We start from the raw sequence: 18,566 nt of genomic DNA, 5'->3' as shown, positions 1-18,566 counted from the left end.
GACTTCTAAGAGTGTTATCTACAACTTGCCTGTAGAGAATGTAGACTAGCTCTAAATAGTAGCTTTGCAACTCAGGATGCATGCTAGGGCTGATACAGCTTTTATACCTTAAGATTACTCCTATCCTGAAGACTGAAATTGCATTGAATTAAAACTGTTGTAATATTTAAGAAAATACACTATCCTTTGGAGAACAGGGAAAAATGTCAAAAACTGTGTCAATCTTTTTTTCAGTGAAATTCATAGCAGAATTACATAGTAGTAGTAGTCTGTGTCTGTAAGACTATTTATCAACCAGACTTTGTGAATGGGATACTCTCCTTACAGTAAATCCTTCCCCTTTGGGGTGCAGATCACGAGACGCATCCCAGAGGGGAAGGATTTACTTTTCACTAAGTTCAGTGGATGCAGGGGAGCTCCAATCCCTTAATCATTTAGGTACAGTGAACAACCTTCACTGTGCTCGTGTTAACCAAGTCATGGAGCTTGAAATAATCTCATAAACAGACTCTGGGTCTTGGAATTGTGTGGACTAAGATAAATGTGACCTGAATGAGATTGTGTAAAACATTTGGTCTGTGACACAGCTGTTGAAGCCATTATCATTTAGCAATTATATCATCATAAAGCTGTCAACTGTGCAGTGCTTACTGGTAGCATTCCAGATTCTGAAAGCCCATGCCAAACACTTCTCTGGCTCGCTTTGCCTCTGCAATGAAAAGAATTTTATGTTGAGAGACTCTTTTCAGTAGTTCAATAGTGAACTGCCCAAAGAGACTTTTCGAAGAGACTGTGAAAAAAAAATATGGAATAGCAAGGATCAGAATGGTTGAGGTAGGATTTTCATATCTATTCCCACAGAATCTTTCCTTCAAACCCTTCCTGGTTTCCTACACACTGGCTTCAGGAAGCAGTGAGATGGATTCTTCACAGCTCTGTTCTCTGTAGGAACTACAAACATTTTCAACTGTTTTTATTTTCCTCAGGCATTTTAACAAGATTAAAGAGGGAAAAATGCAGAAGAGAAACAGAGAGGTGAAGAAAGAGAGAGCTGCTTAGTGAATGAATGGTGGCCCACAGGATAATTCTTTTTCCTGCTTAGAATTAATTTAGCTTTAATGGTTGTTAAGTGGGATTTGTATAATAGGTTGTGTCTTTTAAAGCATTTAATTTACACAAGCTCAGACATTTCAGAAGGACCATTACAGACCTAGCTGTCTCTTCTGTTTAGCTTCTTCAAGAGAAAGTAAAAAGTAAATTGGCATTATGATTTCAGGGGAACCTATCACTTGAAGTAGTCTGGGCTTAGATAGGCATAGATTCCAGAATTTGAGGACAGTTTGTATGTCTGCAGGGTCAAGGAAAAGTGAAGTTTTTACTTTGCAGTGGTCTGTGTCATTTTTATAGAACTAGTGGTGACAGAAGTTACAGTCTTGCAGCTAAAATGGCACATAAAATCTCTCCTAGTTGACTTTAAGTCAGAAAATGTATATTCCTGTAAAGTATATTCCTGGTAGCTTCAGCAGGTAATATAACTATTCCTACGAGACTAGGACTAGGATTGCCTTCTTCCAATTTATTAAGAGGGCGAGGAGTGCAGAACCTCAATCATAAACCTATACAGTTTAAGGGAAGAATTTTATTGTTTTTAATGTATCTTAATTCAGTGCACTGCAGGCAGCATCAGTAACTTCTAAAAGGAAAGTTGAAACGTAGTGCAGGTACAAAGAGTCAACTTATTTGGTACAGCAAAACATATATTCCTCTTTCCCGTGTGTGTGAGAGTCAATTTAGAAATTATATTTTATTTATGCAAACATCTCAAAAATTAAAAGAATATTTAAGACTCTTCAGCTTTGAGATTCCATTTATGGAATCACAGTGAATATCTTGAGGTTGGAAGGAATCTCTGGAGATTGTCTAGGCTGACCTCTGCTCTTGAATACTAGTCAGCTAGAGCAGCTTGCTCAGTATTCAATCAGGTTTGAAACATCTGCAAAGATATTAAATATCCAAAGATATTCAAGGGCTGTACAACATAGCTGGGTAACCTGTTCCTGTGCTTGACTACCCTTACAGTAAAAAATTAGGGGGATTATTTTTAAACAGAATTTTCTGGAATTGAATTTATGCCTCTTACAGAATGGAGAATAGCTGATACTGTTTTCTTTATTCACACATTTATACCCATCAATAAGGTTCTTCCTGAACCTTCTTTTTAAGGCTAAATAAACCCAGATCTCTCAGCCTCTCCTCTTATGTAACGTGCCCCAGCCCCTTCGTGATCTTAGTGGCCCTTTGCTGGACTTGCTCCAGCATGTCCCCATAATTCTTGTGCTGGGGAGTCCAGAACTGAATACATATCTCAGATGTGATCTTCCTGGTGCATAATAGGGGTAATGACTTCCTTGATCTGGGAATACTTTTCTTAGTGCAGTCAGAAATGCTTTGGACTTATTTGCTGCAAGGGCATGTTGCTGACTCATCTTCAACCTCTCCTTGAGGACTCCTACATCCCGTTTTTTTTTTTGCAAAGCTGCTTTCCAACTTTGGTACATGAGGTTATTCTTTCCCATGTACAGGATGTTCCCTTTCTCTCAACAGGTGTATCAATCAGTCCTCCCAGTTTTATATCATCTGCAAAATTGCTGAGGGTGGACTTTGTCCATCTGCCCAACTCATTATTGAAAATGTTAACTTGTGCTGTACAGGAGATGGATGGCATCAATCATCATTTTCAGCCACTGCAGTGAAGAATGATATGTAACAATAGCAAAAGTTCTCCACAGCAAAGAGTATTTTAGCAAATATATCATCTATTTCACTGCAAACATGTCTGCTGCAGTGACAGAGTTCTCTTGGGAACAGTCTTATAAATAAGAGCATCTTCCTCTCAGGAAAAAAAAAACAAACAAAAAAAATCCCAAGCAACAACAACAACAAAAAACCACCCCAAATAAAAACCAAACCAAACCGAACAAAACCAAAACAAACAAACAAATGAAAAAATTCCCAAAAACCCACCAAACAAACTGGTGGGTGCAGGACAAAGAAACTGTGATAAAGAACTGACTTGCAGAAAAAAAGGAGTCAGCAACAACTTTGCCAGGCACTAATACCCTATGCCTACTTATGTATCTACATCAAAAAGGTATAAAATAGCAAATTGCTTACTTTAAATGAATTCTCTGCAAGAGCTTCATTGCATGAGATTTCCCTGACACGACAGGAACCTCGCTGGGGAATCCTGGCTGACTCCAGACTCTGTGATTTTGGTAATCTTTAAAGTGAGATTTCTGCTCTTGATTAGCCTTACTCCTGAGATAATTTTCTTGAGTGTCATACTAGTAACACCTCATATAATATATAGTAAGTAGAAAGCAATTATCTGAGTTTTAATTCATAATCCTTAGAAAGTTAATAAAACATTTGGGCAGAGGGAGAAAATAGTGAAAAGGCCTCACAAATCCAGAACAGTCTTCTGAATTAATTAAAAACTTAGGAAATTTGTCCTGCTGGAAATCATCCTAACCTCTCTGCAGATTTATACACTATAATAAATTACCAGCTGCATTTGAAGAGTTCCTTCTATCTCTACAACTGTAAAATGAAATGTTATAGCTTTGCTGAAACTGAGACACCAATGCTAAGTGTAAGGTCTACAAAACCCTTTCACCTTGTAATTGTCTTGAAACCCAGACCACATTCTTTCGCTGGTCTAAAGCAAGACAACTGGCTAATGAGGAGGGATCAGTCATGGACGTAAGAAGAGGCTGAGTGAGCACCATGAGGGCTAAAGTGCTCAACTAGTGACCCAAAGATGTGGTGGGGGACAAAAAGGGGTTGGGACTACATGGTCTTTAAGGTCCATTCCAAACCCTTAACATTCTGTGATTGTACGCTTCTGTAATTTTATGATTTTGTGTTGTGTTTCCCTGGAATTGATTTGGTTCTTGATTTCAGTCAAGAACCATATTTTCAGGCCACCATTTTCTGAAAGCTCTAGTTTTCACATGCCATAAGTGAGCTGGTGGCTCACTTACATTATCCTTCAGAGACAGAGGTTCCCCTGAAGCACCTGCAGGGAAAAAGCACATGTGCTCCTCCCAGTTCAGATGCTGGTGCTCCTCTCAAGAGGATGGATTTTTAAATCAACGGAATGTGTTTCAATGAAAATCTCCTGGACATGTTACTTGATGTGCATCTCATAGAATGATTTCGCTTTGTATGTGAGCTGCAGCAACAACAGACTCTAATAAATTATTTGACTCTTGTCTTATTGGCTAATGAAAATGATTGCACAGCTGTCAAGAATTGGAACTTGGACCTGCCTGTTCTCTCATGGATTTCAAACACCAGGGTTAATGGTCAGCAAGCACACACTACAGAAATAATCTAGTATGCTGAGATGCTGCAATTATTATTTGTAGATAAAAACATCACATGTTCCAGGACACTGGCACTCTATAAAAATTTAAATTTCTGGGGAAAATGCAAAATTATTCTTACTCTGCTTCCTAGGCTAGGAAAAAAAAATAGTTACATTTCTTTTGCAACATGTAAAACTAGTGAAAAAATTATCTGTCCCTTCAATAATTAAGGGCAAGATGGATCATAGACTCTTTATCATTACTAGGTTGATAGTACATCTACTATGTCATTAGCAAAAAGCATTTTTGCCCATTTTCTGCATGATCTGTGTTACTGACTTTGATGACAAACCCCTTCTGCTCCTTATGGAGAGCTGACTATTGTAAAGGGATGAATAAAGTCCAATTTTGTTCACACCTTCCCCTCCATGCAAAAGTAGTGTTAAATACCTGAGAATTTCCAGCAGATGGCCAACATGTTGATTAGTGTCCAAGATGATTAGGTGGCATGTGGCATACAAGAAAAAATGAGAGACTTGCTATTCTTTGCTTGGAGAGAAGAAAGCTAAGGGCAGGTGGGTCTAGGGGAGGTGTAATTACAACTTTTCACTACCAAAAAAGGCAGATGTAGGAAATAGACTCCATGCCTTAATGACAAGTTGGAATGGTTAGGGAATGCAGGAATAAAAGGAAAACAATTTGCCCTTGAGGGTCCTACTGTGCCAGAAAGAGAATGCCAGAAAGACTGTAGAACCTCCCTCCTTGCAGGTTTCCAATTCTCAGATGGGTAAGTCCCTAAGCAACCTCTTCTAGGGTACAAACTGGAATTGCTTTAAGTTGGAGGTTGGACCACAGACCTCCACCCTGTGGATGATCCTTCAGGTAAAAAGTATTCTTTGATTCTATGAAATCATCTCTTGATTGTCAAAGAGCACAAAGTACACAGACATTTAAGCTGGATATGACACTTCAATACCACTTTTTGCTACAAACATCCCACTGTATTTCTTTCATGCTGGGCAAAATGAAAATAACTAGTGTAAAGTGTCCCTGTCTTAAGATCTTCAGTACGTATAGCTAAGACACACAAAGAAGGCAGGAAGATAAACAGACAGAAAGGTAATGTTATTTACTCAAGGATCAGTGGAATAGTACAAGATTACTGTCAGAGGCAGAGTTAAGACATGTACCACTGAGCAATATTCTAGGGAAAAAACCTATTTCTTTATGCTGTTAAAATGCCACACTTCTCTCATAGGCATAATTAAAAATACAAATTTTCCAGTGTAATCATTTGCCAATGAGCTGATAGAGACATTCCTATACAGTCATTAACAACTGCAGTTACGATTATTGGGCTTGCCAATTACAGCTTCACTAGGATGTCTTGGAAATATAGAAGAAAAGTAGGAAATGGTGGAAGAGCTGGCAGAAGCAAGGAGTGGCAGTGGGTAGCAGAAGGCCATAGAGGAGCAGAAGGAGGAGGCAATGGAGAAGGTGACAAAAGAAGTTGCAAAGGGCTGCAGCAGAAGCAGAGAAGGAGGAGGTGACAGAGGAAGTGATGTAAGAAAGGAGGCAGAAGAAGGTGGTGGAAGAGAAGGAGATGGTGAATGAGATGACAGAGTAGGTGACAAAAGAAGCTGGAAGAAGGTGGTGAATAAGAGAAGGTGGAGGCAGTGGAAGGTGGCAGAGGCCAAAGGTGGAGGTATACAGTGGCTAAAGGGTGGAAGCCATGGAATGGTGTGGTGGTGAAACGCAGTGTAAAGGCAGTGAGACAGGAGGCAGCTTTGGCATATGGAGGCAGTGGCTGATTAATTCAGCAGTGGAAGGTGGCAGCAGTGGGAGGTGGCAGAAGGCAGCAACAGGAGGCAGTGATGAAATGTGACAGCAGACTGCACTGACAGGAGCTGGTGGCAGCAGAAAGCAGTGGAGGAAGACAGCAGAGACAGGCGGCGCATGAAGGCAGCAGCGGTGGAAGGAGGCATCAAAAATGGTGGTGGAAGAAGACAGAAGAAGGTGGAGGTGGCAGAAGGAAGGCATTTGCGTTGGAAGGTGGCTGTGGCAGATGAAGGCAACAGAAGCAGGCAGAAAAATAGGAGGAGGAGGCAATGGTGGAGGGAACAAAAAAGGCAGAGGAAGAAAACCACAGAATAAAGAAGAAGGAAATGGAGGAGGCAAAGAAGAAATGTTGTAAGAGGAGAAGGAGAAGGCTACAGACAAGGCTATGAAGGAAGGTGGCAGAAGACATTGGAAGAAGAGAAAAGGGAGGCTATGGAAGAAGACAGTGAAGGAGGAGGAGGAGGAGGCTGTGAAAGTAAAGAAGGAAGAAACAACTGAGGAGGCAGTAGAAGACAATGGTGAAGAAGGCAATGGAAGAAGAAGCAAGAGACAACATAGGAAGTGAAGGAAAAATGTGGCAGAAGAAGTGGAGGAGGAGGCAATGGCAGTGGTGGAAAAAGGCAGTGAAGGAAGAGAGGGCAGACAGAATGCAGCAGAATGCAGCAGAAGTATGTGATGGAAGAAGAAAAGGAGGATGTGAAAGAAGGAAATGGAAGAAGGTGCTGAAATTAGGCATGAAGGAAGTGATGAAGAATGTGACGAGGTAATTGATGGAAGGAGACATCACAAAAATGTGGTGGAAGAAAAGGAGGATGTGATGGTGCGGGTGACAAAAGAAGATGGCAGAGGAAAAGAAGGCAGAGGGAATGGAGAAGGTGGTGGAATAAAGTCTCAGAAGACTGCAGCAAAAAAAGAGAAGGAAGACTTGATGGAAGAACTTGTTAGAAAAAGCAGGAGGCAATGGAGGAAGGCAGTGTGAGGAGAAGACCACAGCAGAAAGCAGAGGATGAAAATGGTAGAAGAAGGTGATGTAACAAGAAAAGGAGGCGGAGACAGAAGAGGTAGAATAGAATAAGGAAGTGGAAGAAGGGGGCAGCAGAAAGGAAGGAGGAGGCAATGGAAGAAAATGTTGGAAGATTACGAGAAGATGAAGGAGGAGATGGAGGAGATGGCTGTTCTTAATTTGGTTGGCATAGAGTTAATTTTCTTCTTAGTATTTGGTGCAGCACTATGTTTTTAATATGAGAATAATATTGATAACACACTGATGTTTTGGTTGTTCCTATGTAGTGCTTACTCCACGTCAAGGACTTTTCAGCTTTCCATGCTCTACCAGCAAGGAGGTGAACATGAAGCTGTGGGGGAGCCTAGCTGGGACAACTGACACTAACTGGCCAACAGGATATTCCACACTACAGAAGGTCATCCTTAGAATATAAACTGGGAGGAGCTGGACAGACAGAACTAATTACTGCCCAGAGACAGGCTGAGCATCGCTCAGCAGGTGGTGAGCAATTGCACTTTTCCTGGTGTTTTCTTTTTCTGTTATTATTATACTTTTTTTTTTGTTAAACATTTTTTTTTTATTTTATTAAACAGTTCTTATCTCAAGCCACAAAGTTTTTTACATTTTTTTTCTCACTTTCTTCCTTTCTTCTCCCTATCCTGCTGGATAAATGGAAGTGAGGGAGTGAGTGAGTGGCTGCATTGTGCCTAGATGCTGGCTGGGGTTAAAGCATAATGATCCATTTTTGGTGCCAATGTGGGGCACGAAGGGTTGAGATAACTACAGATCTGACCAAAGTGTGATGAAGCAAAATGATTTTTTGCATATTTTCAAACAAAACTAAAGCCTTCATTTATATCAGCTTATGATACAATAGAACTGCTAGTGTTGAAACTAACCGGATCTGTGTGCTCAGCATTGCTGTCACCTCTGTGATTTGGGAGCCATCTATTGGGAACTATAAATAATTACATGCTTTGCCTTTTCTCCTTGCAGAGCCAATGTAGGGGGAAAATTCCTTCCTTCCTTCCTTCCTTCCTTCCTTCCTTCCTTCCTTCCTTCCTTCCTTCCTTCCTTCCTTCCTTCCTTCCTTCCTTCCTTCCTTCCTTCCTTCCTTCCTTCCTTCCTTCCTTCCTTCCTTCCTTCCTTCCTTCCTTCCTTCCTTCCTTCCTTCCTTCCTTCCTTCCTTCCTTCCTTCCTTCCTTCCTTCCTTCCTTCCTTCCTTCCTTCCTTCCTTCCTTCCTTCCTTCCTTCCTTCCTTCCTTCCTTCCTTCCTTCCTTCCTTCCTTCCTTCCTTCCTTCCTTCCTTCCTTCCTTCCTCCCTCCCTCCCTCCCTCCCTCCCTCCCTCCCTCCCTCCCTCCCTCCCTCCCTCCCTCCTTCTCTACAACTCTTGCAGAAAGCACTAAGGGAGACTCAAGATTGATCCCTAGGCTTTTTGAGTCTGGGATACTGAGGCCTCCCCCTGAAAAAGAGATACTGCCACTAGAACAATAGGAAGAAGTTACAGTGGAAGAAGGTGGCAAAAGAAGGGAAAGGAAAATGGAAGCAGTAGAAGACAAGGAGAAGGGGATGAAGAAGAGAGTGGAATAAGGTAGCAGAAGAACATGTCAGAAGGTGGTATTGGAAGAACAGGAAGAAGAGGAGGAACAGGGATGTGGATGATGTGCAGTAGAAGATGACAGAGGAAAGGACAGAAGGAGGCAGCAAAAGAAGGCAGTGGAAGAAGAAAGGCAACGACTGAAGAAAGTGGGAGAAGAATAAGGCAGAAGAATAGAAGGTGGCAATGGAAAAGTAGACAGAGGATGTCTGCCGAAGGGTTGACAGTGGTGAAGAAAAGCAGCATATATAGGGAAAGAAGAGACAGTAGACAATAGAAGAAGGCAGCAGAATTTTAAAAAGAGCAGTCAGTGGAAGAGGTAGTGGACAAAGATGTTAGAAGAAGAAAAGGATGATTAGGTGACTTAAGGAGACCATAGCAGGCTGTGGCAGTAAACAGTAGTGGGAAAAGACAAGGATCTGTCTTTGGGGAGTGTTTTTAAGCATACCAAACCCTCTCCCTCTCCTCTGACTTTGCCCTTCCCTCTCCTATGTGAATGTGGGAGAAAGTGGGTTGGAGACAAAGAGAACCACTCACCCGATGTTCATGTGGCAACAGAGTTTATTCTTCAGCTCTTCTTTATAAAGGGCATTTGAAAAACCCAGTCTGGATAGCTCATTGATCTGATCTTTTATGCCCCCCAAATCCTGGACCAGTGATATGCTTGCAGCTTAGGAAGGAACATAATTGGCTGAAGTTCCCATCAGTTAACCCAGGTGCTAGCTTATGGAGCTGGCTGGGCAGCTGAATTCATTTGCCTAGTACAAGCCAGCTTGTACGGTGATGTAATGTGGCAACACTTTACTCCTACTTTCCCAGTTCCTTCTCCATCAAAACTGGAGACTGTACCCTGGTTGCCACAGCCTTGCTTGGCCACACTCCTCACTAGATGCCTGCTTTCTCTGCCTCAGAAAAGGAAGCGAGAAGAATGCAGGAAGAAATTATACCAAGGCAACTGGAGAATTTCCAGGACACAGGGAAATTTTGCTCAAAGGCTGGAGAAGAAAATGTGCATCACCATCAGTTGCTCTCTGGATCAGATTTAAATAATGATGGAAGCAATACAGAAACAAGTTTTAGGGGAAGGAAAACATAAGCATCTCTATCCAGGTATCCTTTCTGAGAGAGAGAGAAGAGAAGTTGTGTGGAAAGCAGTATTCTGAGTAGTCTTCATGTTTCCCAGGAAAGACAGATATTTTATTCCCCCAGCAAACTTTGTAACTCAGAATCATTAGGGCAATTGTTCCCATCATTTAAGCCCTATCTCCACTTCCATATCTGCCTGAAAAAGAACAGTCCAGCAGCAATGTCAGATAAATCCACCTTCTAACATACATCTTTGTCAGGTCAGACCTGACCTCTGCCCTCCTATGCTGCTCAAAAGGGGCTGAGATGCTCCCAGGAGACCTTGTATGCTGCAGCAAATGAAGGCATGAGTTTGGGTAACTCTCCAGACCCTTGCAGGATTTAAGCAACCATGACTTTCCTCCAGAGAGATATGTAATAACCTTTGGTCTTTTGCTGGGCTGTAGTAGCAGGGAACATTCCAACACCAGGCCATTCCTGGGAACAAGGGAGATTGGATTGGATGTCCTTCAACCTCATAGCCCTCCAAGGATTTTTCTTCCTTGTGTCCCTTCTCTTTTTGCGGTAATGTAAATGCTTTGCATCCATGAAAACCTGTGGAAAGGACTTCATAGCATTCCTAAAATAGAGGAAATATTTGCTTGCTCTGAACAAGCCACCCCCAACAAGTTTTGCATGCTACTCCCTAAGACACAATAAGCAATCCCATTGTTCCCCAGGCTCCTCAGGCCACTCATGATTTCATAAATCCCTGTCATGTCCTACATCCAGTTTCTCTCCAGGACATTAAGAATCCATGTCTTTGGCAAGGGCAGAAATAGAAAAAAAGTATTGTGGCCATAGGTTAAAGAGAAATACAGGCATAGAGAACAATGCGAGAGGCTGTGACAGTAGTTTTGTTCAGGTGTGGAGAGATGGAGGATAAGAAGCTTTGGAGAATGAACCAGCTTTTTCCAGAAAGGAGACAGGTGGGAAGAGAGAATCAATGCAACCTCTACCACCAGGTTCTGTGAGGTATAAAAGGACTACCCTCAGAAACTCCTCCTGATTTATGTTCCTAGGAAGCTTTATCTCCGTCAGCCCACAGTTTTACCAGGTTTCTTTTTCCCAGGATCTTGCATCAGCCTGGACAAATGTATTTTCCTTTATCAGAGTCTAGTGTTAATGCAGCTGACTGAAATACTTGAACTAGGAACATGAAGTTCTAGAAGTACAAGCTGCCATTGCTTGTCCATTGATAATACCTAACACAGCTGCTCTTCAGTCAATATCCCTCCCCCTTCCTGTGCCCCTAGAGCCACCAGATTTCTTCTGCAGGATTACTGCATGAAATGAAAAACTTGTTTGTAATAACAGATGTACACCCTTGAGTGTATTCTTTGAAAGAGCCTGCAAAAAAAATTACACTGGGTCTACGGAATGTTCAGCAGCACATCTGATGACAGCCCTTGTCTACACAAATGGCATGTTTTGGACAAAGAAAATAGAAATTTCAAACTAAACACTATTGTAAACTGGAAATTTTTCTTGCTCCACTTAGTTATGATGGGATTGGATAGCCTCGGTAATTTTTGACCCTCTTAGTCCTATTACGAATATTTTCCTTTCCCACAGGAAGCTTCCAATCCTTCTTTATTTCACAGGATACAGCATGCTTGTAAGAAAGCTGTGCAGTAATACCAGTTTAAAGGCCAACAGAATTCATGCACCACCTTGGAGGAGGCCCAGGTCTTGGACTTGTACTTCAACACGAAGGAAAATTTCCCTCTGGACAGTGACACTGCACATATCAGTCCTCCAGGACCCACAAAAAGTTAATCAAGAAATGGAGAGGAAGAGAATTCCTATTTAGTGTATCAAGCTATTCCGGCATTTCCAAACATGTGGCTTCTCTTTAATGTCTCTGGAGAGAATCCTGTGTCTTTCAGGAGCTAACATGATGAAGTTGGCAGCTGCTTGGAGAATGAACATGATTATTCAGCAAAGCATTAAGCTTTAGAAAGCTTTGCATCATGACAGAAATCCTCACTCCTGCAGAGAGGGATTTCAGAAGATCTCACTATTTGTGTTTGCAGCATTATTGCTCATCTGCATCACACTCATAAACATCAGCATTGTATTGAAGTTCTTATGTGGCAAAAATGAGTCTGTAGAACATTCCAAAGATGAATAAAAGCATGGTTTGGTACATAGGCAGACATTTTAATACATGTTAGGAGAGAGAAATTAGAAAAGGGAGATGCTGAGCATTCCCACATTTGACCTATTTGACTTGAAAACGAGGGGGGGCACAGGATCGTTTTTCTATCCTCCCTTTTGAAACTACAATGGAGGAATTTGATTTAGGAAAACGCTGTATTGCGGATGATAAAAACACACATTATTCAAGAAAAGGAATTTCCTAAAATAAACTGAACAAAGTTAACCACTGGGTTTGCTAGATTTCTTTTTCTTCCCAAATAAATGCAATGTATCTTTGTGTCCACTACTTAAAATATGCAACTTTGGGTAAAAACATGCATTTTTAAGAAAGATACCATCAGCACAGAGGAATTTGAAAGAGGTTTGAGAGTTGTTATTCCTGTTGTACAGGTGCTGTGTGTAAGAATGAGACAGACAAACAACTACACGTCTTCCAAAGCCAAAAGGTATTTTTAGATTGAAGGCTACCTTACGGAATAATTAGAATAGCTCTCTATCTCAGCAGAGGTTTATGATTAACGTGTATGACATTTGTACATTCTACCAATGCCTGTTAATTCCCACACTTGGATCTTCAAATTTTCCACTGTGTACTTTTTGTCTGGAGAAAACCTTGGACTAGAGATAAGACCATCACCAAAAACGTATTTCTAGCAGCTCCCGCGTCCAGTCAGCCAGTCTGGGTTTGAGGTCGAATCGAGACCATGAAGTGCCTGCTGCTTCTCGCCTTTATTGGGGTGGCTGGTGAGTACATATTTTATTTCTATTTCTGCCATTTAATAGGAAGCTGATTTTCTAAATGAAAACTACAAAGTAGCCTGTTGTGGGAAAGCCAAGTCAGTTTTGACTTGCACAAGTCAGAGCCCTGCAGGTTCCATCTTCTCTCTGTTCATAATGCCTTGTGCCACAAGCTGGAGAATGAACACCTTCATAGGGTTTCCTGACCCAGCTGATGTGGCCACAGCTTCAGAAAAAGGCTGCCTCCTCCTTCGGGACTAGGGAGTGCACAGGGAATAGCTCTGGACCGAGAAGTCCTAAAGCAACTGCAAAATTTTGGATCCTCAGTGGGTGCTCCAAGAAGATATCACTGCACAGTAGTTTTTACCTTTTCCCTCGGTCAACCCTTGACTGTTTCAGTAGATGGGGTTCAGGGAAAGACACACCCGTGATCTGATCCAACCAGAACATTTCTGTGTCCCTATGCTCCCTCAGGGAGTAGCCAGCAGGGCTTTACTCGCAGATACGTGAGGCACCCGTGTAAGTCTGATCCCCTTCTTTGAGGGTGCAGCAAATGCATGTGCCTTAGACCTGCCCACCAGCGCTGCCCTGAGTGTCCATAGAAGGGGAGCCTACAAGTGAGGGGCTTCAGACAGGCAGTCACAGGGCAGATTACAGGCCACATTACCTTAGGCCAGCTGCTGACACATGGCACTTCTTGTCCCCCAGTTGCCTTCCCCACCTTTGCTGAAGACGATGATGACAAGATTGTGGGAGGCTACACCTGCGCACAGAACTCCGTGCCCTATCAGGTGTCCCTGAATTCTGGATATCACTTCTGTGGAGGTTCCCTCATCAGCAGCCAGTGGGTCGTGTCAGCTGCTCACTGCTACAAATCGTGAGTGAAAAAATTACATCCTTCTAGAACCTACTTCTGTCTTCCAGTTCACTTCTAGCAGGCATTCTGAGCTATGAGATAGAAATATGTAAGTGCCTCCATTCTCACCAGAGACAGCCAAGGGATGGGTGGATCATTCAGGAAGCCAGGCTGAGGCATCCTGAGGGGTTTTCCACTTCTGCAAACGTTCCTGTGAATGCAGAGCATTTTCTGATATAACAATGAGATAATCAAGCAGAGAGGTCTGGGCTTTGATTTCCTATCAATTACATGAATCTTCCTGGAGAACAGGAAGAGGATCAAGGTCTGGCTGGAGCCGTTTGCCTTGTCCCAGAATATTGTATCTAGTGCTGCTCTGTATTCAACTGCTGCCAGGTATTTACAGACCTGCAGAAATTCACCACCCATGCATGGACTGGGTTAAGATCTCAGTGTGGATTCCCAGGGCTCCCTGCAGGACAGGAAAGATGCTCTGCCCCAGAAGGCTTCTGTGGCAGTGGTGTTGGAGCAAGTGCACTCAATGACAGGGAGGTTTCTCTCAACCTGCCCCTAGCAGTAAAGGACACGCTGTGCCTTCTGTTTTCCAGTCGCATCCAAGTGCAGCTCGGGAAACACAACCTGGGGCTCACTGAATCCACACAGCAGTTTATCAACTCTGCTAAAGTCATCCGCCACTCTGGCTACAGCTCCTACACCCTGGACAACGACATCATGCTCATCAAGCTGGCCAGCCCAGCCACGCTCAGCAAAGCTATCCAGACCATTCCTCTGCCTACCAGCTGCGTGGCCGCTGGCACCACCTGCCTGATCTCCGGCTGGGGCAACACTCTCAGCAGTGGCTGTGAGTACTCTGGGGGAGCCTACAGACCCTTAGGGGCCCAGGACAGTCTCTAGGACCTGGCCATTAATCCCCAACAGGACAGGCTAAAACACAGGGAAGTGCTGTGGGACAGCTTTTTGGAGTGATGCGTCAGTGTAGGAACTGCACAGTTAATGTCAACAGAGCTGTCAGTTCTCTGAGAATAAGGGTGAAGTCTGGGACTGTGGAACTTGAATTCCTACCAGAGATCTCAGTTCTCTCACACCCATGGTCAGAGATGTGCATGGCCAGTGGTGTCTATTCCATTGAACCTGCACCAGAGGAGAAGATGGTTTCCTGAGGCTCAGGTTTCTTCCAGTGCATGTATCACAAGAGTGGCCCCACCTTTGCCAACTGATGAACTTTCAGGTACCAGAAAAGTTAAGGTGGCTGCAGTGTAGAATGGTGGGCCCATGGGTAGAATTTGTTCCGTCTCTACAGAAGGGACCCATGCTGTGCTTACTGTGGACAGGAAGCAGGATGGCTGCTAGAACAGGGTGTCCAGCATCTGCTTTTCTGCTAAGATCTTCCCCGAGCTCTGAAAAGGACTCAGCAATACCAGCAGTCATCTCTCCCTATTTCTTTGCAGCTAACTACCCAGACGAGCTGCAGTGCCTGAAGGCTCCCGTCCTCACCGACGAGCAGTGCTCTGATGCCTACCCTGGGCAAATTACCAAGAACATGATGTGTGTCGGATACCTGGAGGGAGGAAAAGACTCCTGCCAGGTAACTCATCTGCCTCTCCTCACCCAGTCATTTCTTTCCCACCTTTTCCTAGCTGAAGAGGCCTCCACATTAGAGAGTCAGCTATACTCACTGCACTGGTAAATCTGAGTTTTTCAATGACAGCAGAGGCTTCAGGCACACATATCCTGAAGGTTTGCCAAGTACCACATACAGCAAAAGCAGGCAGCTGACTCATGCTTAGCTGTGGTGCCCTTGGAGCTCAAGTCAGGCACGGTAGCATCAGGTGGAGAGTGTGAATCAGGAACAGCCCTGGTAGAACTTTGTGCAGAGTACGCCTGGCAGGGCTTCCTCCAGGGTCAGTGATCTCAGGGATCTCTGGCTCATTGCTCAGGCTGATGCCATTTGCTGAATATCCATACCCTTTGTGTGCACAGGGAGATTCTGGCGGTCCCGTGGTCTGCAATGGACAGCTCCAGGGCATTGTCTCCTGGGGTTATGGATGTGCCCAGCGTGGCCTTCCCGGAGTTTACACCAAGGTTTGCAACTACGTCTCCTGGATCCAGTCCACCATTGCCTCCAACTGAGATGCTTGTTTGGCATGACCTGTATTTTCTCTTCATCATTTCTGTTCTTTTGGGTCTGGACAAGCAAAAATTGTGAGAAATTAATAAAAACTTTCAGGCACCCCTACTTTGTGCATGGTTTATCTGAGAACTTCCATAGCCTGTGATACAGAATCACAGAATCACAGAATCACAGAATTTTTAGGTTGGAAGAGACATTTAAGATCATCGAGTCCCATCCTTGTTCAAACACTTCAACTAGATCATGGCACCAAGTGCCACATCCAGTCTTCCCTTAAACACATCGAGGGATGGTGACTCCACCACCCCCCTAGGTAGATTATTCCAGTATTTGACCACTCTTTCTGTGAAAAACTTCCTCCTTAATTCTAGCCTTTATCTCCCTTGGTGCACCTTGAGACTCTGTCCTCTTGTTCTGTCTGGTTTTGCCTGGAAAAAGAGACTGACCCCCAGCTCACCACAGCCACCCTTCAGGAAGTTGAAGAGACTGATAAGGTCGCCCCTGAGTCTCCTTTTCTCCAGGCTGAACAACCCCAGCTCCCTCAGTCGTTCTTCATATGGCTTGTGCTCCAGGCCCTCACCAGCCTCGTTGCTCTCCTCTGGACACGCTCAAGCATCTCAATGTCCCTCCTAAACTGAGGGGCCCAGAACTGGACGCAATACTCCAGGTGAGGCCTCACCAGTGCCGAGTACAGGGGAAGAATACAGAGCAGATAGATAGAGTATGCCACACAGAAGGAAGTATTTAATATTTTCAGTGCCGGTAGAACTGGAAGCATGTTGGAAAACTTTACAGACTTGCTTTGAAAAGACTTTCAGTCAGTCACTTTCAGTTGTTTCTGAAACCTTTCATTTATGACAGTTACACAACATTTCTCACTTTGAAAAGACCATTTCAGGCTTCTGCCTGTTCCTTATGTAGCTCTCCAGTCCACTGTAGAGGATGCTCCTTGCTTCCAGACACAAGGGATGCCCTGAATCGCCTACACTTCATTACCCACACTGCAAACGACAGTGCAGGGTCTCAGAGGAATCTGATCCTCACCTAAATTTTCATAATGTGTTAAGGACAAAAGCTGGAAATTCCTTGCTGGAGTGTGAAGCACAGGCTGAGTCAGGGGAGCTGCAGCTCATGCCATAGCAGTGGGGACATGGAGATGCTGTCTTGTACTCAGGGTCTTGTGGTTAAAGCCCAGTCAGCTGCTGGGTGTTACAGGCAATCCCTCACTACCCCCTTGCCCTGGTGGGATGGGAAAAAGGGCAGAAATGACAGGTTGAGATCCCCATCCTTCCCTCCACATCCAGCATGCACAGCCTGCCCCTTCCACCTGCTGCATCTCTGCAGGGTTCCTGCTTTCCTGCAGAAACAGAGTTTGTGCTGACACACAGTTTGTGTCATTGCCCAGGGCTCCCAGCCAGCCAATGCCTCCTGTCATTTCTTGGCCAGCCACACCCCGAGATGTCTCACCCTCACTCACTGCTCCCTCTGCACAAACATTTGGGCAGCCCCAAGAGGCAGCTTGCTGACAGGCCAGGGGCTCTCCCGCCATGGTTCCCTGCTGTTTCTTTGTGGCCATGCTGGCCCCTCTGGGTAAGTGAACTCAACCCAGCCCTGAGCACCTCCACTCATCCTGCTGCTGCTCTCCCAGCTGTGGAGCCACTCCTGGCACTGCTGCAACCTGCAGAGCTTTCTGCATGGAGGATCAGCAGGGAATGTGGGGGCAATGGGAATGCCTGAATCTTCGGCAATGGCCATCTATTTGTCATTCTTTGTGCAGCCCGTAGATGGTTCCTGGTTTTGGATACAAACAGCCCAGGAATGCACCTTGCCTATTGAGGAGAGATTGGAAATTTACCTGCTGATCTGAAGAGCTGTCCCATGCATGGAACTGCTCCCTTGGCTGCCCAATCCCTTCTCACCCTTTCCTACCAACTCACAGTACATACTTGAGTTCTTATTTCATTTTTTCCTCTTCCGCACTGCTCCTACTTTTCCTTTCCAGTTTTAGCCCTGGAACAGTCTCCAGACATGGTGATCAAAGAAGGCCAGTCCGTGAATCTGGAATGCTCTGAGAAGAAATCCTCCAGCACAGCTATGTACTGGTTCATGCTGCCTCGAGTGAAGAATTCCAGTCTGACCCAGTTGGTTTATGCAGCTGAAGGTGCCAATGCAGTGGTGGAGAAGAGTTTTGAGAGCCATTTCAAGAGCAGCAAGATAAAAGGAGACAGTATCACCCTCTCAATAGAACATGCCTTTCTCAATGACTCTGGCACATACTACTGTGCTGAGAGTGAACACAGTGGTGAGACTGCTGAGGGAGCTGAGCACAAACCTGTCCCTGCACAAACAGGACCTGCTTTCCACTTGTGGCAGCTGCACGAGACAGGGTGATCACTTCTCATTTGCTGCTCTGCTTCCTGGCCTTGCCTTCTTCCTCTTCTCCGATGCTGACAGTTTATTTCTCCAGCCTTCTCTCCTTGCTACTCCAGGCCTCCCTCGGCATTTAAGTCTTATTTGCACTACACTTGCTTCTGTCAGCCCTCCCCTCCCCTCCCCTCCCCTCCCCTCCCCTCCCCTCCCCTCCCCTTCCCTTCCCTTCCCTTCCCTTCCCTTCCCTTCCCTTCCCTTCCCTTCCCTTCCCTTCCCTTCCCTTCCCTTCCCTTCCCTTCCCTTCCCTTCCCTTCCCTTCCCTTCCCTTCCCTTCCCTTCCCTTCCCTTC

At 44.4% G+C, this 18,566-nt stretch overlaps 1 protein-coding gene and 1 gene segment (V, D, J or C); both read left to right on the top strand.

Annotated features, from left to right (window-relative positions):
- The window catches only part of LOC134414273 (trypsin-like), a 62,793-nt gene extending 46,841 nt beyond the window's left edge, over window positions 1–15,952 (top strand). For 2 of the 10 annotated variants that reach the window (XM_063148599.1, XM_063148596.1), the window contains 6 exons: window positions 7,500–7,716; window positions 12,492–12,845; window positions 13,548–13,716; window positions 14,304–14,557; window positions 15,165–15,301; window positions 15,697–15,952. In XM_063148599.1, coding sequence (XP_063004669.1) covers window positions 12,806–12,845; window positions 13,548–13,716; window positions 14,304–14,557; window positions 15,165–15,301; window positions 15,697–15,846 — 750 coding nt within the window. In that variant the 5' untranslated portion in view covers window positions 7,500–7,716; window positions 12,492–12,805 and the 3' untranslated portion in view covers window positions 15,847–15,952. Of the gene's footprint in view, window positions 1–362; window positions 7,717–12,491; window positions 12,846–13,547; window positions 13,717–14,303; window positions 14,558–15,164; window positions 15,302–15,696 lie in introns of those variants that run through there. The other 8 variants (XM_063148593.1, XM_063148603.1, XM_063148600.1 and 5 more) reach the window with 7 other exon arrangements.
- A 1,396-nt stretch (window positions 15,953–17,348) lies between these two features.
- Window positions 17,349–18,332, top strand: LOC134415134 (T cell receptor beta variable 14-like). The segment is given in 2 exon segments: window positions 17,349–17,437; window positions 17,850–18,332. Coding segments are annotated over 2 exon segments (432 nt in total).
- The last annotated feature ends 234 nt before the right edge of the window (window positions 18,333–18,566 follow it).

This window comes from Melospiza melodia, chromosome 2, assembly GCF_035770615.1.
Source record: "Melospiza melodia melodia isolate bMelMel2 chromosome 2, bMelMel2.pri, whole genome shotgun sequence".
Taxonomy (NCBI): domain Eukaryota; kingdom Metazoa; phylum Chordata; class Aves; order Passeriformes; family Passerellidae; genus Melospiza; species Melospiza melodia.
The sequence above is the reverse complement of the archived record's forward strand: the minus strand, read 5'-3'. Positions and strand labels throughout refer to the sequence as shown.